The following is a 24,633-nucleotide window of genomic DNA, read 5'->3' as shown; positions in this document are numbered from 1 at the left end:
AGCAGCTGGTCTCCACCAACAAGGAACTAGGTCCTCCCTCTTAATGGTCCCTTTGACCAGACGTGTCCTGCATGCAAGAGGAGACAGTCTTTGCCAAACTGTGTTTCCTTTACAGAGTCCTGCTGGCCAGCTCCGCACCACACTCCCAGCATCCCTGCAGTAATAAGACCCCAGCCCGAAGGGCCTCTGGGCTCTGCTTTCCTGGACTGTCCAGCAAAGCAACCCATAGTCTTAACCAAATGAAGCATGCACATGTAAACACACAGGCTTCCTAAAAGGGCAGCATATTGGCCTGCTCTCCCCACTTTGCCTCCTCACCTAGAACCAGGTATCAGAAGGTACAAGTCCTTCGTCAGCCAATGGGCAGTGGGCAGAGGTGCCATGAGGCTGTCTGGGTGCAGGGCAGCAGCATGAAGCCGTGGAGGACCCCACGCCAGCCCTCCCTTCCCAGCCTCAAGGACTCTGAGGAAGAAGAGTGGTAGTGGATGGCAGTCGCCGGACCCTCACCATGGTGCTGTCTTGTGCTCCCAGGTCAACCTGGCCTATGCCTACGAGACCAAGGACGCGCTCTGCTTGGTTCTGACCATCATGAACGGGGGTGACCTGAAGTTCCACATCTACAACATGGGTAACCCTGGCTTTGACGAGGAGCGAGCCTTGTTTTACGCGGCAGAGATTCTCTGCGGCTTAGAAGACCTCCACCGGGAGAACACCGTGTACAGGTGAGCAGGCTCGCTGCCTGGTCCTGCCACCAGAGTCTGAGAGGCGGGCTGACCTTCCACATCCTAAGTCAAGTGGACACCCCTGCCCTGGGATTCAGGGCCTGGTCATTGCCAAAGAGACTCACCCTGGACCAAGTAAGTGAGATAGCCACTTGGGCCAAGTATTTGAGGTGCTGTTCCCTCAGAACTGATGAGGACGGGCCAAGGCCACCGGTCCCTTCCAGCCCAGCCTGCAGGAAGCTCAGTGAGCTGGGCCCTGGGAAGACTTAGTAGGGTCACCACCACCAGGGACAGCAGAACTGACCTCGGTCCATCCCACTCCATCTGCCTTTATGGATTCCGCAGGTAGTGGTCTACAAACTTGTCTCACTGCCCCTCAAGGAAATCTGAAAACCTGTGTGCCCTTCTACGTTACAGAAACATCTGAAATAGTTCATGTGTTAACATAGTGGGTAATATTTTGAAACCGAGCAGTGACATCACTTTTTAAAGGTATCCAGTAGAATCTGCTGTAGCAAAGTGATTTCCACCATTATCCATTTTAAAAATGCATGAAAATTCTTTGAAGGTGAGGGATTCTCTGTCATTCTCTTCTCCACCCTCTCCCTCCCCCACAGAATGTTATTATGTCTTTTTTTTCCCCTAAAAGTCTGTCGTTGATCAGCATGCAGCTCTGAAATAGATGAATATGTATAAGACTTTTTAAAAAATTTCCTTTGACCACAGGCTTTAAATGTTAAAATAACTTATGTTGAGTTGCCGTTGTAATGATTATTAGTAGAACCCGTTTCTGAGCGGGATCCCAGGGGATTTTACACTCTGGAGCAGGGCACTGAAGTCATAGAGGCGGGAAGGAGCCTGGTCTCCTTCTGTCACTTGGAATCTGTGCCAGTGAGAAAGGGCAAGTGGGAGGGGAGACCCCAAAGAACGCCAGAATAGAGCATTCTCGTGTGGAGGACCTAGAAATGCATATTCTTGAAACCCGCAGCACACAAGAAGTCCCAGCGGGCGTGCACACCCCAGTATGAAGACCTTCGCCACACAGCTCTTGGCAGAGATGAGCTTGGGGAGTCCAAGAAGGTTTTGAAAACAAGAAGGAACCGTCTTGATGACTGCTTGTCCCCCCTCCATCTCCACATTTAGGCCTTTGTTCTGTTTTCATTCAAGTGAGAAGAGAAAAAAAAATTCCCTAAGGGTTGAAAAAAAGAACTCTCCACTTGATTGCTTTTCACTTAAAACAAAAAAGAAAGGCGGCCCTCCAAGTTCTAGCCCTTATTCTCGAGAAGAAGGGAACCACAGGGCCTCCCTGGCCTCCACCGCCCACCGCGGCCTCTCTGCGGGCTTGGGTTCTGGCCCGTGCCTGCCAGCCAGCTATCTTTCCAACCCTGTGGCTGCTGGCTTGCTAGGTACCGGCTCTTGCCCTTATTTGGAATTGTTAACACATCAACAGAATGCCAATTAAATAAGAGTGGCAAAGTGTTTTGTAATAAATAACTATGTACAAACCCATTATCACCTTGTGAGGCTGCCCCACTGGCTGCCCCACTGGAGTTGAACACAGTCACCATTTCCCGTGAGGACAGCTGCCATCAGTTAAATAAGCAAAGCCAGTTGGTTGAGAATGGGATCCTCGATCCAGATGCTAATGGCCTAACTGAGCTGCACCCGCTATCCTATTGGCTGTTCTTTTACCCCAGAGAGAACCTGCTACTAGTAAAGCCAGACATTTCCACTGCCTCTCTCCGGCAGTGGGGGTGGCGGTGGGGAGCGTGTTCTTATGAACAGCAATGGTGTCATCAAAGAGAAGGGACAGGAGGGACAGAAGGGTAGGGGCACACCTGCAGCTGTGCCTCGCTGCTGTGCTTTCTCCCAGGCTTGTAACTGTTGGAGTGGGGGATGTGCCAGGCTCCAGGGGTTCCCTTCCCAATAGGGGTCCCTCCTCGACAATTCTCTGCCCCAGTTCTACAGCTGGAGCTGTGTTCTCAGTAACTTCTCCAATTCCCAGGCCCCACTCTGCCTTCAGGGCATCTCAGGGCATCCTGTGGCCTCCAGGTGTTCCCAGGCCTGGAGGGGTCTCTCGCCACACCTACCAGAAGTCGTCTCCCCTCCTGGTGCCAGCAGCATGAGGACGGGAGCCGGGGCTGGCCTTTGCCTGACCCCTTCCCAGTCCTCTCCAGGGTCAGGAAGGTGCCTGGCAACAGCGGCATTTGTTTTAAATACTGGGAGGAGGAAAATTAGTCCAAGATTGTCTGGATCCAGAGAGAGACCAGACAGCCTGAGCCAGGAGGTTAGAAGGAAACACCGAAAGAGGACTGCCCAGATGCCATGCCCTGATGCTCAGAATGCCCACACTCACTTGCCATCTTTCCTTTTCAGAGATTTGAAACCCGAAAATATCCTGCTAGACGATTATGGTAAGTTGGGGAGCGGCTTGGGAGATCCCTTTCCTGCCCTGTAGCCAAGATGAGCCTCACAACCCAGAGGGAGCAACAGGCCTCCCAGCAGAGCCTGTTGGAGGCCCAGCCACGGGGCTGTGGGAGGACAGCGGGCGAGGAGGATCAACACCCATCCCCTCTCCCCAGTTCTGGGTACTTGGTGAAGAAGTAGCGTAGCTTGGCCAAAAGAGAGAGACAGAGAGAGAGCACCAACTGTGAGAAGTTGGGAATTTCAGAAATCCTGGGCAAGTAACTATTACACAATGTCCCTGCACCCTATCTTCCTTGCTTATGAAATGGAAATAGGGGACCTTGCTCTGCCCATTTCAGAGGGTGGGTGGGGGCGGTAGTGAGGCTCCAACAGGGCAGCTTGAAGGGAAACTACTTCACCAGCTACAGCCAGCTCTAGGTGTGCTCCGCGGTTTTTGTGCATTACCATCGCTCTTTTCCTCTGTGTGTGTGTGTGTGTGTGCGCACGCACGTGTACACACATGTAGGTTATGAGCAGCTACGTAATCCCTCAGAACTGTTTGGCCTCACACACCTGGGAAATGGTTTTCACACCCCGTTATCTGATTAGATCTTCCCTTCTCCGCAGAGGGGCCAGGGCCAGCATCCCTGTGCCCATTTGACAGATGACAGGATTGAGGCTCAGAGGAGCCAATCTGCCAAGGTCACCCAGCAGTATCAGTGGGGAGCTGAGACCAGAAACCAGAGGTCCCCCCAGACTGCCTCAGACACCAGGCAGCCCCAGGCAGAGGGGAGGGAGAAGGGGAGCCAGGTCATTAGGTGACCTGGAGGGAGGTTTGAGTGGGATGTCACCGTGTGGAGGAATGGGCAGAGAGCCCCAGGCCTGCCCCCCCTCTTGGATGAGCCCAGTGCCCCCCGGCATCCTTGTTTCCTGCTGGTCTTAGAACTGTGCTCATGCCTGGTCTTCCCGATGGCTGGAGCTCGTGTGTTCTCGTCTCCTCAGTTTTGTCAGGGGCTGCTGAGCCAGGGAATCCACACCAGGGTCCAGGCTGTGGGGCAAGGAAGGGGGGCAGTTGTGGCCGTGACCCTGCCTGAGTGAGCCGCCCGGCAAGGCAACGAGACTGGGCGCTCAGTACTGTGTCATCTCAGGCTTTGGGGTCAGTCCTGGACTCAGTTCCAGCTCTCTGTCTCCCCAAGGCCCGGACAACTTCACTGTTTCTCCAAAGGGAGAACATAAAGGACCTCCGGAGATCAACAAGGGAGGACAGGGAGTTGCTTCCCAAATTGCTTTATAATTTTTCCCCTTAAGCAAATTGTAATATTTCAGGAGAATCTCACATTTTTCCCATGAAGCAATCCCAGAATCAGGCCAAGGCGTTTTAAACTTGGTGATCTCAGCCTTCCAAAAAGCCCATTAGGGCATTTTATGAGTAGGCCATCGTCCAGCCAAATGCAGGCATCCTTTCCTATCTTCATGTTTTCTCCCTGAAACGTAATGATTGACCCACTTCCCCTGACACCTGGACTTCCTCAAGGGTCTGCAGTCGCCCTGAGGTGGCTGACTGGGATGCCCCTCTTCGTGGACACGTAAAAACGCCGAGAGTCTGTGTGCCTTGCCCAGGGGCACACGGCAGGTCTGTGGCCCTGCCCAGGGTGGGCCACTCGTCCACACGACCATCCCAGGGACCCACTGACTCTGCTCTCCCCACTCAGGCCACATTCGGATCTCAGACCTGGGTCTGGCCGTGAAGATCCCCGAGGGAGACCTGATCCGCGGCCGGGTGGGCACGGTCGGCTACATGGGTGAGTGTGGGTGTGGCCCCTCCCTGAGCCCACCTCTGGCACCGCTGGCCTCTTTGTGCAACTACGACCAGCAGTAGAGCCACAGCAGGCAGTGGGAGGTTTTAGCCAGGGTCGGGGTGAATGTCAGGGCCCAGGGTTCAGCCTGCCTAACAGCTCTCTGAACCCCCCCACCCCAGCCCCACCTGCGCCTCAAAGCCAAGCCACTGTCAGCATCAGTGGTCAGTGCTTGGTGCACAGTGCTGCTCGGGGGAGGCTGATCTGAAGGTAGGGGGCTGGTGAGTTGGCAGGCAGCCGTTCAGGAAAGCGGTCACTAGGAAAGGTCCAGAAAGGAGCGCACGACCTGCTGTGTCACCAAGCTCGCTGCTAAGCAGAGACCAGCCTTAGGCTCCGTGTGCTGCCCCCAGCTCCTCACTGTGCACGCCTGCTTCAAGACTGTCACCCTGGGGGCTGCAGGGAAGAGACCCAGAGCTACATCTGGTCCTCTGGAATGCCCCTTCCAATGAAGCACATCCCCTGGGCTTCCCTGTACGTGGCACCTCACACACATGTCCTCTCGCCCCAGGAGGTAGGGGGCTCCAGGAAGCACTGAGAGCTGGGGATGTTGTCCTCTGCCAGGCTCATGCCAATGGCACTCACATAGGATTCTGTATGTTGTCTCTGCCGCTAGAAGGTCCTTTTCAGATTGCGTGTCATTTGGGAACCTGTGGGGTGTGTATCTACATGTATGTAGCTGTGTGTATACTCGTGCCAATGCTGATGGATGGGTGGATGGGTGGATGGATGGACGGACAGATGATAGAACAGTCAATTGATGTATCTGCACATCTTGGTGGACACCTGTGTCTCCTCTTGTGCGGAGTGTTGCACGCACCTGCAGGGCCTCTGTTATATGCATACTGGCACCTGTGTGGATGCATTTGCGTCTGGATGTTTGTGACCTGCCTGATGATGTGAAACTTATCTTTTTGCACTTTTTGGTTAATCTATGATTCGTTTTATCAAAGTAGTAGGGAAGCCATAGTGAGAGGCTGTTTCAATATTAGGTAAACTTAAAATCATCTTTACTTTGGGTGGACACACTTTCATTCCTGGAAACAAATGTGTGTGTAGCGCCTACTATGTGTCAGGTGTCACATAGTAGGGACACAGCAGTGAGTAAAGCAGCTCAGATTCTAGTGGGGGAGACAGCAAGGGAAGAGGCCATTGCCATCCACTGTGGTCAGGCTTCTGAAGCCACAGTCAGAGCCCTTTAGGAGCACAGAGGAGAGCAGTCAGGGCAGGTGCCCTGGAGGAGACGGTGTTTATGGCAGAGGAAGCATGTCCTTGCCCTGAAGCCTTCTGTGAGCAACACCATGACTGCTGGGTGCAGATGCCCTGAGGCTCCATGGGTGTGAGTCACAGCCCTGGCCCCGTGTGCCCCAGCTCTCTCCCGCCACCAGCTGCCTCTCACCTCTCCTTGCTCCGCTTCTCTGCTCTCAGCTCCGGAGGTCCTGAACAACCAGAGATACGGCCTGAGCCCTGACTACTGGGGTCTGGGCTGCCTCATCTATGAGATGATCGAGGGGCAGTCACCATTCCGGGGCCGCAAAGAGAAGGTGAAGCGGGAAGAAGTGGACCGCCGGGTCCTGGAGACAGAGGAGACCTACTCCCAGAAGTTCTCTGAGGAGGCCAAGTCCATCTGCAAAATGGTGAGCTCCTGGTGAGCCAGACGCTCCCCCCTTGGGCTGGGTCTAGTGGCGTCTCCCTTCCTGCCCCCAGCCGAGGAGAGCAAACAGGCTGAAGGGAACAGGGACAAGGCATGTTGGGGCAGGAGGAGTGAAGCTCCCAAGCCAGAGGAGTGAGCACCCCTCATTGTGGCCTGGGGTGCTTAGCAGGGTGGGGTCTCCATGACCAGGGGAGGGGCTGAGGGAAACTGCTGAGATACCCTCCATCCATCTTGTTGGGTCGGCGCAGCGGAGAAAGGAGGTGATTCCAGCTGATTCCCCAAGGGATCCAGGGGCATCCCCTGCCCTTGACCTTGGCCCCCTGCAGCCTCAAACTCTGGATCCCCAGGCACAGGCTAAGGCGGGCAGGTGCCGGGCAGGTGGTGGGCTGGTGATGTTTTTCAGCCTTTGAGTGGGTTACAACCGAGTTTTCCTTCCACTACATGAACGCTGGCCGCACTAGCCCAGGTCCTGCCCAACAGCAGTGTATGGATAGTGGGATTTGGCCGTCCACGGGGAGGGCGCAGGTGGGGAGTGACGCCTAGACAGGCTGGGCGGGGAAGCTGGATGGAGGAAGTAGTGACAGGAGCCATCCAAAGCGAAGCTGGGAGTGCATCCACCCCTGGCCCGCTGTCCTTCCCCTCCACTCAGGTGGCCGCTCCTGGCCAGAGGCTTTGTCGGGGCGGGGGTGGGGAGAACGCATCCCAGTGTCTGCTGGCTCTCAGGCTCCCAAGTTCTGCTGTATCCACTTGGGCTGTCCTCCCTCCAATGCCAGGCACAGTGGTGCTGCACCCCCAAACCCCCCGCAACTGCCCTCCAGTGTGGCCATGTGGGGTCAAGAGGGCCTGAGCTCCGGGTACCCATGAGCCACAGACTTCCTCTCCCTGGGGCACTGCTGCGCCTGGAGCCGCAGATGAGCAGGGGTGAGGCTGCCGTCCCTGCCACCCCTGACTCATGTACATAAACCACGAAGAGCTGGCCCCAGGAGCTGATTAAAGTAGCCACGCTTCCGCTTCCAGAACAGCCCAGGCTGCACTGTTAGAGGCCCGGGAACCAGGTGACACAGTTCCTCGCCCTGAGGAGGCCCCTCTCCGGGAGCCGTCTACCCGCTGCTTGACCCCTTCCTCTTACCAGCTTCAGTCCGATGTCACAGAGCCATGGGAAGAAGGATTTGGGGCAAGAGCTTCCATTTGACCACTTCCAAAAAAGAGGAACCATAGATCTGCCTTCCACATGTGTGGGAGGTGCTCAAGGAGGGATGGCGTGTTCACACGCAGACACACCCAGGCCACTCGGCCTGTGGCCTGGCCTGCAGCCGGCACTCGCCTGCATGCCCGGGCCTCCCAGGAATCCAGGTGTCACAGCAGCCAGCGGGGAGGGGGACAGGATGAGCAAGGCAGAAGCCAGGTGGGTGGAAATTTGGGGTTCTAAGGATGTTTGAAAACTAGGGTTGGGGGGTTGCCCATAATACGTGGTTGTGGAGGCAAGGCGTCTCTCCGGCGGGACCGAGCCCGGCAGGGATAGAAGAGGGAGATGACCAGCCGTGGTCAGAGCATCACCGGAGGTCCCGAGTCAGGTGCGGGGGCTCAGAGAAGCAGAGCAGCCGGGGCAGGACATGGGACGTGCTGAGAGGACGGAGAGGGCGCCTCCCTGCCCTCCCTTGCCCCTGTCTTTGGTGCGGCTTTGGGGCTCCGGGACCAGGGGCACTGCCGGCCCTCTGCTGCCCCCTGCTGGCCACCCAGGGAAAGGTGGCGGCTGAGCCTGGGGCCCTGGGCCAACCTTGGCCCATGGTGTCAAGTGTCAAACCAGTGTCCCCTCATCTTTCTCTGCTGGAAGAACCTTTGCCTTTTGGCCTTGCTTCACCCTCTCAGACATGACCATGAGGTCTTAGGATTCTAGTCTTGGGGCTTCCTGGCCACCCCTCACCCCATCCGGTCTGGTCCAGCAGCCAGGCTTGCCCTGTCCCCTCCAAGAGGTGCCAGCTGGGGACACAGCAGGGCCTGACTCCAAGGAAACCATGAAGGCTTGGGCACATCAGGCTGTTTCTAGACTCTGGCAGCCCCAGCCCTGCCTGTCTAAGAAGGCCGCTCCACAAACAGCAAGGAAGCTGGTCCCCAGCCGCCAGCTGCTTCCCCCGTTCCATCTTGGCAGCCACAAGACTCTCTCCACTGCCCTGGGGTCCAGAAATTCATGTGTCTCACTGCCCTGGCGCCCCTGGTCCAGTCCTTAGACCCAGCACTGCTCCCCCCTCAGGCCCTCCCTCTGGCCCTTCAGCCACCTCAGCCTCAGCAGCCCTCCAGCCCATCCCTTCTCCTCCTCCAGGAAGCCCACCCTGCCTGCCCCACTCGCCCAGCTCACTGCCACCTCTCTCTCTTGCTTCTCCCGGTGGACACCCAATGTCAGGGTTGCAAACAGGCAGCGTGTCAGTGGGTGTTCATCCTGCACAGTGTTTTAGAAAGAGGTGAATGGCGAGTTCATTGCTAAGATTTAAAGTTGGAGAGATTTCACATAAAAACCTGGATTTTCAGCCCTGGGCCCCCGCAGGAGCTGATGGGTAGCCTGGCAGGGTCCACCCAGCCCACTTGGCCTTCACGGTCCTTGTCCCTGTCTTCGTGTGGCCGGCCCCTGCAGGCCCTGGGGTCTACAGCTGGGAGGGTCCAGCCTCTACCCAAGGAGTTCTGATTTCTCAGAACAGGGAAGCACCTGGCCCAGCAGAGCCGATTCCTGGAGCCTTTATGGAAACACAGAACCCCTAGAGAAGAGAAGCTGAGGCCCGGAGCCACCAGGTCACTGGGCAAAACCTGCCTGGGCCGCAGGTTGACAGCGATTCTCATGGCTCAGTCCTTTCTAGGCTGTGACCTGGTGCTTGTCCCGGTGCTGCCTTTGATTCCTCTGTTTGAAGGGAAATGGGGGGACCGGGGAATGGTTCCTGGAAGCCTCCCCCTCCAGACTGTGAGGCCCAGGAGGCCCGCCTGCCCACTGGCTGTGCACTGCAACCCCAGCCCACACAGCTAGCAGCAAATGCGTGCGGAAGGAAAGCACACAGAGGGGGCCAGGTATTGGGGGAAGAGGGACGGGACTCCCTCTGGGGTGCAGGCCATCCACCCTGATTTTAATCTCAAAGCAGTGAGTCCAGCAGCATGCCAGGTGCAGTGCTCAGTGGCGCCGGGGGGAGGGAAGCACAGGCCGGGACACCTGGATAGTGGCGGAGGGGCTGGCGCTGGGTGGTCAGCTGGTGGGCCTCCAGCATCCCAGCCTGCCCCTCCCCGCCCCCTCCCAGCCCCGTCTCCCCTCCCCCCTGCCCTCCTGCTCACTTCCCTGCCTCACTCACACCTTTAGGCATCTGGCCTGGCTGTCTGCTACTGCAGCCTCCTCTCCTATGAACGTTCCCACCTCTTGATTCTGATGAAGACACTCCTCTACCTTGACCATCTGTGGCTCCTCACTACCTCCAGATCAGAGTCCTCCTAACCTGGCCTCAAGACCCTCCAGCACTCTCCCCAGCAAGCCCCTTTCATCCCGTCCCCTGCACCCTCATCCTTCACCCTGACTCAGAGACAGGTGTTCCCCAAGCCCTCCCTGCAGGTCTCTACCACCTGTTTTTCCTGGCACAGTGCCACCTCCCCACTTCTGGAAAGCCTGTTGCAATTGCCCTTTCCCTGGGAAGCCTCCCGGACAGCCAGCCGGCAGCCAGTTTGTGTTCCCCTGCCACTGCGGTGTCGTACTTGTATTGCCTTGATGGGTCCTCTGAACATGATCTTGCTGAGGCCAGGTGCTCGGTGCCCCTCCTCCCTCTCAGCCCCAACCAGGCACATGTCTACAGGGTACTTGGGAGCAGAGTAAAGGAATGAGTGAGGCCCACAGAGACGGTCCTTGCCCTTTGTAGCTCGCCTGTAGTGGGAGAGGTAAAGCAATGCGGCAAACATTAGTGGCACCAGGAGTAGCAGGTCCTGGGGCAGACCCCCTCGGGGAGGACAGACGGGACTCCTGCCCTCCTGCCCACTCCAGGCCTCTAGGCGCGCCTCGAGTGCGGGACCACACTGCAGCAAGGCCTGAGCGGGCTGGGCAGTGTCCGTTGGGTGCCTGGGGGTGGCACGGGCTCACAGAGGCTGGAGGAGGGACGTGTCCTCAGGGGCATACTTGGGAAAGGAGATGAGCACAGGTGCCCGAAGCCCCTGAGCCCCCCCGAGCCTTCAGCCGGGAGGAAAGGCCCATCAGGCATGACCTCTCGGGGCTCTCTTGTCACAGCTGCTCACCAAAGATGCAAAGCAGAGACTGGGCTGCCGGGAGGAGGGGGCTGCGGAGGTCAAGAGACACCCCTTCTTCAGGAACATGAATTTCAAGCGCTTAGAAGCCGGGATGTTGGACCCTCCCTTCATTCCAGACGTGAGTCGCTCCCTGAGCCCAGGCTGAGCCTGTGCACCTGCTCACGTCCATGCTGGGGCCCGTGGGTGGGCGAGAACAGGGGTGTTAGCGCTCGGACAGCCACAGCGCGGTTCTGGTGCCCGGCACCGTGGCGGGCACTCACACCAGCTCGTGGGTGCAGGTGCTTCTACGGCCCCCACTTTGCAGGTGGGGAGACCGAGGCCTATTGGGATGTGCGGTTTCCCCAGAGTTCCTAAGCACCCCAGCTGGGAGCCCAGCCAGACCTGTGGGGCAGCAGAGCCGGGGTGCCCTGTAGCGTGAGAAGGGCCGGGCGGTCCTCCGGGGCCCCCCGCATTCCTTCTCTCTGGAGGGTGGGCTTCCACCATCCTGGCCCTGTGGGCTTCGAGGGAGCGGGGCTCCCCGGAGGTGCCGAGGGACGTGAGGTCCGAGAGGGCGTGTTGTGTCACCGCACCGCGGCCCCAGCCTGGAGAGCGGGGCGAGCGGCGGCCGGCAGAGGGTGATGGTGGGAAGGAGCCCCTCGGCAGAGCTGTGAGAGGGAGCGGCAGGGTCCCCGGAAAGGCGCCCCCCGCCCCCATCAGAACCCGAGTGACCGAGCGCTCTGGCCGCAGCCCCGCGCCGTGTACTGCAAGGACGTGCTGGACATCGAGCAGTTCTCCACCGTGAAAGGCGTCAACCTGGACCACACGGACGATGACTTCTATTCCAAGTTCTCCACGGGCTCCGTGCCCATCCCCTGGCAGAGCGAGGTGAGCAGGGTGGTGGCCGTCCGAACCTGGGGGACAAGGGACAGACACGGTGGTCTAGGGGACTGTCTCGGGAAGTCCGGCCGGGAGAGGGGAGGCTGGAAGCACAAGTGGTTGGAGCTGGGGGGGATACAGGAGGGGCCCTGACAAAGAGGAAGGGTGCAGAGCATGTGGGGTGACCTGGGCTTGGGTGGGGCGAAGGGGGAGATGAGGGCTGGGTCTGGACGATGAGCACACCCCGGAGGACGGCTTCTGCTCCCTCAGTGGAGGCAGCTCGGGGAGGCCAGCAGGGGAGAGGTAGGGGCAGGCGGGGAGCGGTCTGGGCCGCAGGGGCCCCTGAGGGATGCGGGGCGGGGGGAGGACCTATGGGGAGCAGGCTCAGGGCAGGGTGGTGGCCGCTGGGACTCCTGTCCAGCCAAGACGACTAACGCAGCCCCTCACGCCACCCTGGGGCTCCTCCTCCAGATGATAGAAACCGAGTGCTTTAAGGAGCTGAACGTGTTTGGACCTAACGGTACCCTCTCACCGGACCTGAACAGAAGTCACCCTCCAGAACCGCCAAAGAAAGGGCTGCTCCAGAGAATCTTCAAGCGTCAGGTGAGGGACGCCCCCTCCGTGCCCGGCTGTCCCGGCGTCGGCCCCGGGATGCCCCAGGCCCAGGTACTTCCCCGAGGCCGGAGCTGCGGCCTCCTCCCTGCATGTGGGGTGTGGGAGACGGGGGTTAGGGTGGGAGGCCGCAGCCTGCCCGAGCCCCTGAGACCCGCCGGGTTGGGGGACCCGCAGGGGCCGGCCCAGAGCTCGCCTTTCATCAGGGCTTCTCAGCCCCGGCACCGTGGACGTTCTGGGTGAGTTCTCCGTCCCGGGGGCCGCCTCGTGCCCTGGAGTGCCCTTAGCAGCCTCCGTGGCCTCTACCCACCAGGTGCCAGCAGCGCCCCATCCTACCCCGCCCCCGCTGTACCAATCGGAATGTCTGCAGACCTTGCCCAGTGTCCTCTGGGGCCGACATCTCCCTGACAGAGAACTCACTGCCCCGTGTGGCCATTGTAGGGCCTCAAGTCCTGTGGGTACCAACTGCACGTTAGAGAAAGTAGGCAGGACAGCTGCGGGGAGGTGATCCCGGGGAGCCTCAGGGCTCCTGGGGTGGGGCCTCCAGAGTTGGATGCCGCGCCCTCCGGCTGGCAGCAGAGGAGACTCTGCCCCTTAGGAAAAGGCAGTCTTCCTCAGAGCCTGTCCCTGGATTGAGGGTTCAGTGTGGGCCAAGTGGAAGAAGTGTCCCCATGGGCCGGTGAGGGACCCCTGAGGCCCTCACTTCCTCCCCTTGCCCCAGGAGGCCAGAACCGCACCCCCTCCTGGCCTGGCCCATGTGTCCATCCCACGGCCCTGAGGCTCCTGTTCTTTACACTCCCGTCTCCCCAGGAGGATGAAGGAGAAGAGGCAGGGCATCCCAGCTCCCCCACCCCCACCCCATAACAGGATGGGGCAGCTGTTGAGTGCTTTTTGAGGGCCTCTCTTACTTACTCTCCACAGAAGCCTTAATTCAACCATTTGGCTGTTCAGCCAGGATGTATCAAGTGCCTACTAGGTGCAAGGCTGTTTTCCCAGGATTTGAGATGCAGCAGCAAGCCAAACCGGAATCCCTCCTTTTGGGGCGTCCTAGTGCAGCGTGAGCCTCAGATGTGCTACCATGACCCCACTTCCAGATAGAGAAACTGAGGCTGAGGGGGGGATTCAGGGAACTTGCCTAGGGCCACACGGCTGGTGAGCCCACAGGGGGGATCTGGGGATAGTGACAGGAGGCACAGATCATGCACGTGGAGAGAAAATGCAGACTGAGGACAAGTTTGGGGTTTTATCTGAAAGCTTCGTGCATCCTATCCCCAAATATTTCTGTTCATATACTATAAAAATAGAATTTTTAAATGCTTCCACCAACTAAAATTGAAGTTCCCCAAAGGAAGGACCTAAGCCCTCACCACTGAGTCCCTAGCATGTCCTTAGGTCCAGGGAGAAGCACTTGCTGGGGAGACCTGGGGTCTCACAGACCCGGGGTCTGAATGTGGCCCTGCCACTTCCCGCCTCTGTGGGCCCTCCGGAAAGGTCAGGGCCCAGAGCCCGCGAGAGGACGGAGTGAGGTAGAGGTCGGTGGCCCTCAGCAGAGCACCCAGCACCCCCGGCAGATGCCCTGGGCCTCTCCTCCTCCTCCTCCCTGCAACGTGCAGGGCCTGCGCCCAGGGGATGCCAGGAGGGTGCCAAGAGCACCAACGACAAGCGGCTCGTGGTTCCCGGCTCAGGCGCTTGCCCGAGGCGTCTCTGCGCACAGCCTCGCCTCATGCTCCACCGGCCCGACACAGAAGCCGCTCTTAGCCACACTGCACACGAGGCAACCAAGAGACTTAATGACTTGCCCAAGGTCCCTCAGCTAAGTGACAGCTTTCAGACTCCAACCCGGGCCTACAGCTACTGATCCTACAGATATTCTAGGAGGGGCCACCCCTCCCTCTCTGCCTTGGTGTCCTCTTAATTCCCAGCTCTCCCCCTGCCCCAAGAGCTGGCCTCTGGCCCTGGGTTTGCAGGGGGAGAGAGCACGGGCAGCAGAAAGCAAGAGCACCTGGCCAGCAGCCCCGACCCAGGCCCTGTTTTCTGATTCAGAGGCCCCTACGAGTCCACCAGGATTAACTCACTTTCTCTCTCTCGCTCTCGCTCTCTCCTCCAGCATCAAAACAATTCCAAGAGTTCACCCAATCCCAAGACCAGTTTTAACCACCACATAAATTCAAACCATGTCAGTTCAAACTCCACCGGGAGCAGCTAGTTGGAGCTCTGGCCTTAAGTCCACAGTGGGACCAGCCCAGCCCCTTGTCCGTCGAGGCAGAACTTGTGGACAGGGGAGCCCTCCAGAGGAGCCGGGGAAGGAGGCCGTCCGCCCCCTCGACGCAGAGCCTCCAGGTTTCTCAAAGAGATTTCCACTCAGGTCTGTCTCCAGAGGTGGCCCTCAAGCCGACGTGGAACATTGCAATAGAAATCCAGTTGGATACGACAACTTGCACGTACTTTAATAGCGTCATACCTAGAACTGAATTTTGTCTTTATTATTTTTAAGGAAAAGTTTTGTAAATTTCTCTATTGTCTCAGTTTACATTTTGTATATTTGTATTTAAATGAAAGTCAGACTTTGAGGGTGTATATTTTCTGCGCAGCCGCTGTCAAGCCATGTGTTTTCAGACATTTTAGAGTGGGTGGGGGAGGGGGGGTGTTACCAAAAAAAAAAAAAAAAATGTGACTCAAGACTTCCAGAGCCTCAAATGAGAAACTGTTTTTATTAAATGTAGAAAATGATTCACATTTCACCTTTAAAGGATTGGTTGTATCCATCTCTGTAACCTTTCCCTCACGTTGATGTCACCATGCTGTTGGCTTGTAACCATCTGACTTACAGACACACTTGCAGCATCGTCTGTGGGGTCTCTGGAGTCACCCGGGGCCAATGTGCACTTGTCCTTCAGAGGCACACGGTGCCAGTGTTGCTTTGCCCTTGGCCTCCTCTTCCTTCTGGAAGGTGGCTGGTACACAGAGCTGGGCCTCTTTCTTTCTAAGCAGGCTCTGGCTGCTAAAGCCAGTATGTTTTCAAGAGGCTTGCATTTGGGGAGTTTCATTTTACTCTATTTTTTAAGGGAGGCATAGCGATGATAAGGAATAGTCATGGAACCCCAGCTATCCCGAATCCTGTGGCCCAAAGGAAGCATCAGAGTGTGGGGTCAGTAGAGTCCTACTGAATGAGTCCATAGAGGGGAGAGGGAGGTTTGCCCAAGGACTCCAGGGAGGCTCCTTAGGTTTTTACAGGGTCACGGGGTCTCAAGAGCTTCACAAGGCCCCACAGATTCCTTGGCCCGGGTGGCGTGGATGGCGTTGGCTCCCCAAGTAATGCGATGCTGGAGGAGAGGGCCAGGATACCACGGAAGCTCAAGACAAACTCACGGTCACTCCTTGGGAGAGGCGGGACAAAGGCGAGCTCTAATGGGGCATCTCAACATCAGGCACAAGTAGCCCCCAGGAGGACTTGGTGGCTTTACCAGACCAGGGTTTTCTGAAGGCAGCTGCCAGGCCTTTGAGCGTGGCCGTCCAGCACCAGGGAGCCACTGGCCTCCTCCTGCTGCCTCCACGAGGTGACAAGGAGCAAATCCACCCTTGCCTCCCCTCTGCTCCCCTGCCTGGCTCGTCCCCGGAGACCGAGTCAGCCTCCTTAAGACCCGGTGTCAGCCACCTGGCAGTTGCCAGGGTTCCTCCTGGTGTGGGTCCTGCATCACCTGCGCTGGCATCTCCTGTCAACATGCAGATACCTGGGCACCACCCCAAACCTCTGGGAGGAGGCCCAGGAATCTGCATCTTAAAGAAGCTCTCCAGAACATTCTGACACACCCTCCAGTAAGGGCACTGCTGCCTTACTTAACGTAGTGGGGCTTCGGGTGCGACTCTCCCCAGATGATCTCTTCCTGTGACCCAGGCAGCTTGGGGCTGAGCTTTGAGGGAGGGGAGCTCAGGGTCCGCACTCTTCCCTCCGCCCGGCCCTGTGGGTCCCGGAGCCCCAGCCGGAGAGGGGCCGCCTTCAGGGGCGATCGCTTTGGATCATGTGACAAACAAGAGGGCAAAGCAACCCTGGGCTCCCTTTGGATCCCTCCAACGTGCAGTATTATTTCCTGCAAGACCAGCTCCCACCTCGGAGGCTGCTTCACGTTGCCTTTCCTGGGCCACACACAGGATAAATACAAACAGCCATACTCGGTTTTGGCCCAGGATGCAGAAAGCTCCTTGACTCATATTTTAGGATCCTCAGGCTCTCGCTGACCCTCCTTTCTTAATGGAAAGGACAGTCATCTTCCCGGGACGGCCACCAGCCCAGGCTCCCAGGCTCCCACCCTCCCTCCTTCCTTTTGCCCAATTCACAGCAGCTCCCCACTTCCGAATGACTGGCGTCGGGGAGCCACCTCTTTGAAAGCCTCTGAGCCCCACGCTGGCCATTTGCAGCACAGAGTCCTCGAGGCGCGAGAATGAAAGCATCAGTCCGTCTGCTCCGCGCGTCTCTGCATCCTGGGAGCTCGAACGATGCGAACGCACAGGCCTCTGTGGGACCCGACGTCTTCCAGAGCCTTCCTCTGTATTACAGCCCGTGTCCCCGCCACAGCCCCTCGACCTTTCTGAACCTCCCGTTCCTTGGCCCCTTGTTTCCTACAAGGAAAGGGAAGTGGTTATTTAAAACAAATCAGCCCTCCCTTCCACCCCCAGCCCCCGAGTCATCACAGTTTCTCCTCCAACTTGTTTTCTAGAGCTGCATTTTTAAAAGATATTTTTTAATTAGGAAAAAAAAAAAAAAAACAAAAAAACCCACACCACCGTCTCACCGTCTTCCCCAACCACCTGTCTGGGATAAGGCGAATCTGGGCAGTGAATGGATTTAAATCTTTTTTTTTTTTTTTTTTTTTTTAATGACATTTGAGCCCTTCACAGAAGGGCCTCTCTTTCTCCAAGCGTGACATTTCTCTCACCGGACATCCTTGTGCCTTTGAGGTGAGACGCAGGGCCCTGCAGAAACCTCTGCTCCCGCTTTTCAGGAGACAAGCAGCTGTCCCCAGCGGGACGGGGGTGATCTCCGCCCTCAGCACCACGACCCACAAGACCCACAAGGGTTTATCGAGCCCCTTTGGTGGGGGCGGGGGGCTTCCGTGACATCACCCTAATACCACCAACACCCGAGCCGGGCCTTCACAGGGAGTGCCGTCCCGTCCCACCGGCTCGTCCTCCCCTCTTCCCAGGCCAGGAGGGCACCTGTTAAGCCCCGAGGTTCGGGCTGCGCGCTTGCACGGCGGCTAAGCCTCGCTGCATGTGGCCGGGCCCCAGGAGGGCCTGCTCCTGGGCGCGCTGCTCTTAGCAAACCCTCGGTCCTGGAGGGCGGGCGGCGGAGATCAGGGTCCCCGGGTCCTAGGCACGCTCCACGCTCCAGCTACACAGATGGCGAGTCCTGGGGACTCGCGTGGACGCCACCTGTGCATGAGGGCGCCCCGGGATGAGGCCAGCAGGCCCTGACCGCGAGGAGGGCCACCCCTGAGAAGCCCGGCTCCCCACGCCTGGCCGCGGAGCCCTGCCGCCGCCCAAGCTCCTCCTTGCCCTTCCGCAGCCCTGTCCTTCCCGGAAAGGCCCCGGGCATCGGTTTCCCACCGACTGGCCCACGTGAGCCGCCACCCAGACCTCGCTACAGAGGGAGCATCGCGACCTCCTCGCATCTGATGCCCCGGGCTGGCCAAAGGGGACGGCGGCCTCGTGGGCCATCGGGAGCCCCCAGCACCCCGAGGTGGAGAGGAAGCGCCCCTTGGGTGCCATCAGCCCTCCTCCCGGGCTGCCCGAGCACCTGCCTGGGCACCTGCACCTTCCGAGGGCGCTTGCGTGGTCTCCTGGTCTCCTCACCCCCCACTCTGGGGCAGGACCTCCTAACTTCAGAGCCTCGGCCTGGAAAGGAAAGGAGTGGGACAGCTCCGCGCATTCTGAGGCAACGGAGTGGAGCCACCACCAGCAGAGAGCTCGCTTCTTTCTGTCACAAGGGCCCAGGACAGGGCAGCCTCGTCCCCCGCCGGCTTCCACAACCCACCAGGACGGCCAGGTTCCCGGCTGGTCTCCTGCTGGGGACAGTGGTTAAGACATTTGAAAAGTTAGCTCTCCCCGGGGACAGAAAGATGCTTCCTAAAAGGAGAATGTAGATGTCTTTCTCCAGCCCATCAATAAGTCATTTTTGTAATAGAGCAAAAGCGAATGTTCTCGATTAGAAGAGCTTAGTGGCTGTTGGTAGTGTTAAAATAATAATCCTTCTAGTATCCAAAGGTTTCTATTTTTTTTTTCAGGGAAATTTTCACATTGATGATGAATGAAACTAGTTCCATTTTGGAGGTCATTCCTGACCATAATGGCTTTTGTTCTGCTGCTCTGAATCTTGTACGTTCCATCTAATATGTCACTGTGCTGCTGTATCTAGATCGAACCACTGTTGTTGTTTTTTTTTTAAGAGAAATAAATTCCTTAATGAAAATAGCGTTGCATTTCTTTCTTCCTGCATGTGGCTGTCGCCCCAAGATGCCAACACCTAACCCTTTACGGGTCAGCCCTGCCCAAAGCTGTGGCCCACACAGACCTCCCTCCGACCACAAGGGAGTCCATGGGGGCAAAGGGCGCACCCTGAGCCTCGGACCCCGGGGGTCCCATCACAAGGGACTCTCTGGTACCTTCTCGCATCTCTCCAGAGACCTCTGCTGCTGAGCCAGCCGCCCCGGCAGACAGAAGTCACCATCCTCCTGGGACATACGGTCTGAAAAAGTCCAGCCCCACAGCAGCCGCCCACCCCACCATTTACTGCCTCTGCCCAAATTCTGGCCCCTTCCCGGGCCCATGGGGAGCAGGGGGTGCCCTTCCCTCACCTCCTCCACCCACTCAGCCCCCTGCCTTCCTCTAACCCCAGAAAGCTGTGGATTTAGTACGTGAGGGCACCGAAATGGTCTCCAACTCATTCATTTCCAGGCAAGCTTCAAAGCGGGCATCCCCAGGGCACAAAGGAGCTCCAGGCCACCCTCCCTCTAGGAGGGGCGTCCTAGGGTATTGGGATCTTTTTTTTTTTTTTTAAGATTTTATTTATTTATTCATTCATGAGAGACCCAGAGAGAGGCAGAGACATAGGCAGAGGGAGAAGCAGGCTCCCTGCAGGGAGCCCAATTCGGGACTCAATCCCAGGACCCCAGAGTCATACCCTGAGCCACCCAGGTGCCCCATAAGGTATTGGGATCTAATTGCTCTTCCTGGAGATGGTGAAGAGGAGGGAAAGTCAGAGCCTCAGGAGCAGACACCCAGACACTCCCAGTGCAACCGGCCAGGACGCCTGGCACCACTTCGCCATCAGCCTTAAGCAGGTGTCGGGCCCTGGCCCCACTGCCTCAGGAGAAGCAGCAGGAAAGAGGCCCAGCCAGTCAGCCAGAGGGTGAGTTCTCCTCCCTATGCAGTCCTGCAGCAGATGTTTGGTGAACTCCTACTCTACCCACAGCACTCAGAAGCACATCCGACAAAGCCCCTGCCCTCCTGGACCTTGTATCTCAGGGGGACGTCGGCCACCCCTGGTTGATGAACCAGAGGGCATAGGGCAGGACTTCTCACACTTCGAGGAGTACAGAGCCACCTGAGCATTCTGATAAGATACGGATTCTGATTCAGTGGATCTGAGCATGGGTCTGCATTTCCAACAGGCTCCCAGGAGAAGCTGCTGCTCCCAGGATTACCCTTTGGGAAGAGAGACCTAAACCCTAACATCAGGCCAGGGTCTATGGTCAAACCAGGACCTCCATTCGCATTGCTGTCCCCTTCGGCACTGCAGGCACAGGTACAGGTGTCTTATTAACACACACGTTTGCGCCGCCCTGGAGGGGAGTTCCTACCAGCTGTTCTCAAAGTCGGGCCCTGGACCAGCAGCGGCCACCACCCCGGGGACTTGTGAGATCGGTGTTCTCAGCCTCCACTGGATGGAATCGGAAGCTCTGGGGTGGGAGCTGGTAACAGACCCACCCGGTGATTCAGATGGAACCTCAGATTTGAGGGTGGCTGATTCACAAAGTGCTTTCACCTCCTGGAAATCTCACTGGAACTGCCTACCGGCAGCTGTGGCTCTGCAGACAGCAGAGGCTCAGGTGGTTGAGGCTCCTGCCTGTAATCAGGAAACAGTGCGTCTAGTCGGCCGCCCTTGCTCTTTAAAACAGGAGCAAGGAAAAAAAAAAAAATATATATATATATATAAAACAGGAGCAAGGATACAACAGTATATCATTGTACTGCCGCACGCTTTTAAAAATGAAAGGATACACCAAAACTGAAAACAATAGTTACCTACCGGAAGAGATGGCCAACAGGGGGCAGGGCGAGGGGACAGATATAAAAGCCAGACTGCTGAGTGTGCCTCATAGATTTGACTTTGGAAGCAATATCAAACGAAAAACAAATCTGGCTTTAGTGATAAGAGACTTTTATTCGAAAGGAACTTTCACAGCCATGGGTAGAGATACAACAGAAGCAGGACGCTGTGACCCTAAGATCTGCAAGGTCTCCGGGGTCAGGCAAAAAGGGGTTTGCTTTAGGGACAGGAGTAAACAAAGCTCCCACTGCCCCACACCCAGATCCTTCTAGAAGAGAATGCTTTACCCTGCGAGGGCTGGCTCAGGCCGAAGATGGGCCAGAGTTTGCAGGGTCCTGGAGCAAGGAGAGAAACTGAACTGACGTTTGGTTGGCTAGCACTTTGGATGATCAGTGGGGATTGGCGATTCAGCTAATCATTTATGAGACCAAGGATGGGAATTTGGAGGGCTGTAAACAAACAGGTAGGGGGTGGAGCATCCCTGGGTCTTCTCTGAGTCCTAAGGGGAAGGGTGGTGTTTCTGCTGTTTTCCCAAAACACAAAACAGTGAGTGGGACTCCCCTAACCATCTCTGTTCTCCAGGAGCACAGGGCTCAAGGAAAATTTAACAGTCACGTGTAAACGTGTTAGATAATTATATATATTTCTTCTTTTTTTTTAGAGAGAGAGGGAGGGAGAGAGAATCTTAAGCACACATCCAGTGTGAATCCTAATGTGGAGCTCGATCTCATGACCCTGAGACCATGACCTGATCCAAAATCAAGAGTCATTTGCTTAGCCCAGGCACCCCTAGATAATTACAAGACAAAACTAAGCATTTTTAAAGCAATCCCTAAAAATCAAAACACAAGTAAAACAAATCTATCTGGTTATACAGTTGGTGGCATAATCACACAGAGAGCATTTCCAAGTGACTTTAAAACACAGAAATGTGACGATGCATTCTTATACTGGGACATAGCCTAAGAACTGCCAAAGAACATTAAACTATGTTCATTAAGCATATTGTTAGTAATAATATGGGTATTATTATTCTGCAGTTATTATATATGATAGAGCAAAACAAGTTATGACATTAGGACAAGTTTTCAACATAAGGAAAAATAATAAAAACAAAGTCACAGAAGCTAAGTAAAAGCTATGTAATACAAAAAAAAAAAAAAACTTTAAAAAAGTATGTACTCATTTGAAGCAACGACCAGCATGCTGGCAGGAGGACCGTGGCGCCCAGACTGTGGCCTCAGTACCACTTCCCACTTAAAAGCAACCAGGACTCCTGGAGAAATGGCTGATTCCAAGTCTGGAGGAGGAAATGCCCAAGAGGATCCTGGAGTATCTTGTCGTCCTGGAAAACAAGGATGCTATCAACAACTATGAGGGTTGGTCCCAAACACTCGAGGAACAACTTGAAGGAGTGTTCCTAAAAGGGGCAATCGGAGCCTTAGTAAGAGTAACAAGTGATGTGGATTAACACATCAAGCGTGTTTAAATCCAGGAGCTCAAAATAATATTTTCTTAAAGAAAAACCCCATTAGTCACCTTTAGAAAAGTCTAGAGAACTAATGGGTTATTTTGGAAACTAATAAATAATGCAAAAGCATCAAGTCCCATTTGTCACTCAAATAGTTTATGGAGTTGATGCCAGGAACCAAAGTTTAGTTTAACATTCAAAAACCTATCTACATAATTCAACACATTAACAGAACAAAGAACAATCATATAATCATCTCAAAAGATGCAGAAAAAGCATTTGAGGAAAAGAAACTGAGCACTCATTCATGATAACAACTCTCAGAAAATTTAAGATAGAAGAGCATTTCCTTGACTGGATGTACCACCTACAAAAAAACCCTAGAGCTAACATCATATTTGGTAGTGAAATTCTGAACACATTCTTCCCTAAAAGCAGGAAAAAGGGAAGGACTTCTAATTAATATCAAATTAGAGGTTTTAAGCAATGTATTAAGGGAAAAAGAGTTTGAAAGACATAAAGATTGGAAGAAAATAAGTTAAGCTATCTATTTAGAAATAACATAATTGTATACAAAAAAAAAAAAAAACCCAAAGGATCTAGTGAAAACAAAAAAAAACAAAGCCCAACACTGGCACACTTGAAATCTGAAAAATTTGGCAAGGTCTCAGGACACAAAGTCAATCTATTGAAATCAAGTGTACACCTTTATATTGGCAACAAACAGAAAATGAAATTTAAAAATTATCAGCATCAAAAGCCATAAAACACCTAAGATTAAATTTATTTTATTTTATTTTTTTTCTAAGATTAAATTTAACCAAAAAAAATGTAAAATACTTCTAGGCTAAAACTAAAAAATTATTGCTAAAAGAAATCAAAGCTCTTAATATGCCATGCTCATGAATTGGGAGACTCCGTACTATAAAGATACACATTTTCCCATTTTAACTATAGATTACAGGCAATTCTAACCAAAACCCCAGCAGGATTTTTTGTAAGAATTGTCGGGTTTGTAGGATTCCTATTCCTTATTCCTAAAAGGCTAGAGTTGCCAGTCTTTCTAGCCAACCACATCTCTGAGCATCACTCATTTCCTCGTACAAAATGATCTCTAACCTCTTTTTGCTAAGTCAGCCCTCGGGTGTAGATTGGGCAACCATATTTGGAGCACTTGCGTCCACCCTGGGCGCGTGGATTCCCGATGAGGGTCTGAGTAAGCTGAATATGCACAGCAAGAGTGTGGACTGAAGTTAATTTCCACATGTATTATTCCGCTGTTTATACTATAAAGTATTTCAAAGTAAACTACGCACAAGATAACACTGGGGAAGGCAAAACCTCACACCCCAGTATTATGGAGCTCATCTAAGCCTGGAAAAAACTGAACTTGATTTTTGCCCAAACTTGGAAGTAGAGGTCTTCAAAGCAAATAGATTTTTGAGCTATTTATTGGGAGAAAATAAACTCAGCAAGCCTGGGGAAACTATTTGATAACTAAAGTGGATTTCTTATGGGCCACCTAGAGTTGGGTCTTGCTTTTTCATCTAATCAGATGATCTTTCTCTTTTAACTGGTATGTTTGAACTAATCACACTGAAAATAATTATACAGCAGGTGTGCTACTAGGTATTTACCCAAAGGATGCAATGAAAATACTTATTCAAAGGGGCACATGCACCCCAATGTGTATAACAGCATTATTAACAATAGCCAAATTGTGGAAATAGCCCACATGTCCATTGACTGATGAATGGATAAAGCAGATGTGGTGTGTGTGTGTGCGTGTGTGTGTGTGTATTCCAGTATATAGTATGCAGCCATAAAAAAGAACAAAATCTTGCCATTTGCGGGATCCCTGGGTGGCGCGGCGGTTTGGCGCCTGCCTTTGGCCCAGGGCACGATCCTGGAGACCCGGGATCGAATCCCACGTCGGGCTCCTGGTGCATGGAGCCCGCTTCTCTCTTTGCCTGTGTCTCTGCCTCTCTCTCTCTCTCTCTGTGTAACTATCATAAATAAATTAAAAAATAAAAACTCTTCCTTTAAAAAAAAAATCTTGCCATTTGCAATGACATAGATGAAGCTAGAAAGTATAATGCTGAGATAATTCAGTCAGAGAAAGACACATACTGTATGATTTCACTCATATGTGGAATTTAAGAAACGAAACAAATGAACAAAGGGGGAAGAAGAGAAAGAGAGAGAGAGGTAAACCAAGGAACAGACTCTTCACTATAGAGAGCACACTTATGGTGACCAGAGGGGTGGTAGGCGGAGGGACGGGAGAAATAGGTGATAAGGATTAAGCAGTGCACCTGTTGTGATGAGCACTGGGTGATGTGTGTGAATCGCTGTATTGTACACCTGAAACTAATATTACACTGTATGGTAACTAGCTGGAATTTTTTTAATTTTTATTTATTTATGATAGTCACAGAGAGAGAGAGAGAGAGAGAGGCAGAGACACA

General features: G+C 54.7%; 1 protein-coding gene across 5 annotated transcripts in view; it reads left to right on the top strand.

The window, feature by feature from the left end:
• GRK5 (G protein-coupled receptor kinase 5) overlaps positions 1-18,834 on the top strand; it is a 212,070-nt gene extending 193,236 nt beyond the window's left edge. For 4 of the 5 annotated variants that reach the window (XM_077877441.1, XM_077877444.1, XM_077877443.1 and 1 more), the window contains 8 exons: positions 532-722; positions 3,099-3,136; positions 4,841-4,930; positions 6,410-6,618; positions 10,882-11,019; positions 11,628-11,765; positions 12,228-12,422; positions 14,476-18,834. In XM_077877441.1, the coding sequence (XP_077733567.1) occupies positions 532-722; positions 3,099-3,136; positions 4,841-4,930; positions 6,410-6,618; positions 10,882-11,019; positions 11,628-11,765; positions 12,228-12,422; positions 14,476-14,574 (1,098 nt within the window). In that variant the 3' untranslated portion in view covers positions 14,575-18,834. The remainder of the gene's footprint in view (positions 1-531; positions 723-3,098; positions 3,137-4,840; positions 4,931-6,409; positions 6,619-10,881; positions 11,020-11,627; positions 11,766-12,227; positions 12,423-14,475) is intronic. The other variant, XM_077877442.1, reaches the window with a different exon arrangement.
• The last annotated feature ends 5,799 nt before the right edge of the window (positions 18,835-24,633 follow it).

Source organism: Canis aureus, chromosome 29, assembly GCF_053574225.1.
Source record: "Canis aureus isolate CA01 chromosome 29, VMU_Caureus_v.1.0, whole genome shotgun sequence".
Classification (NCBI taxonomy): Eukaryota; Metazoa; Chordata; class Mammalia; order Carnivora; family Canidae; genus Canis; species Canis aureus.
Note: the sequence above shows the minus strand (reverse complement) of the source record. Positions and strands in the feature narration are given on the sequence as shown.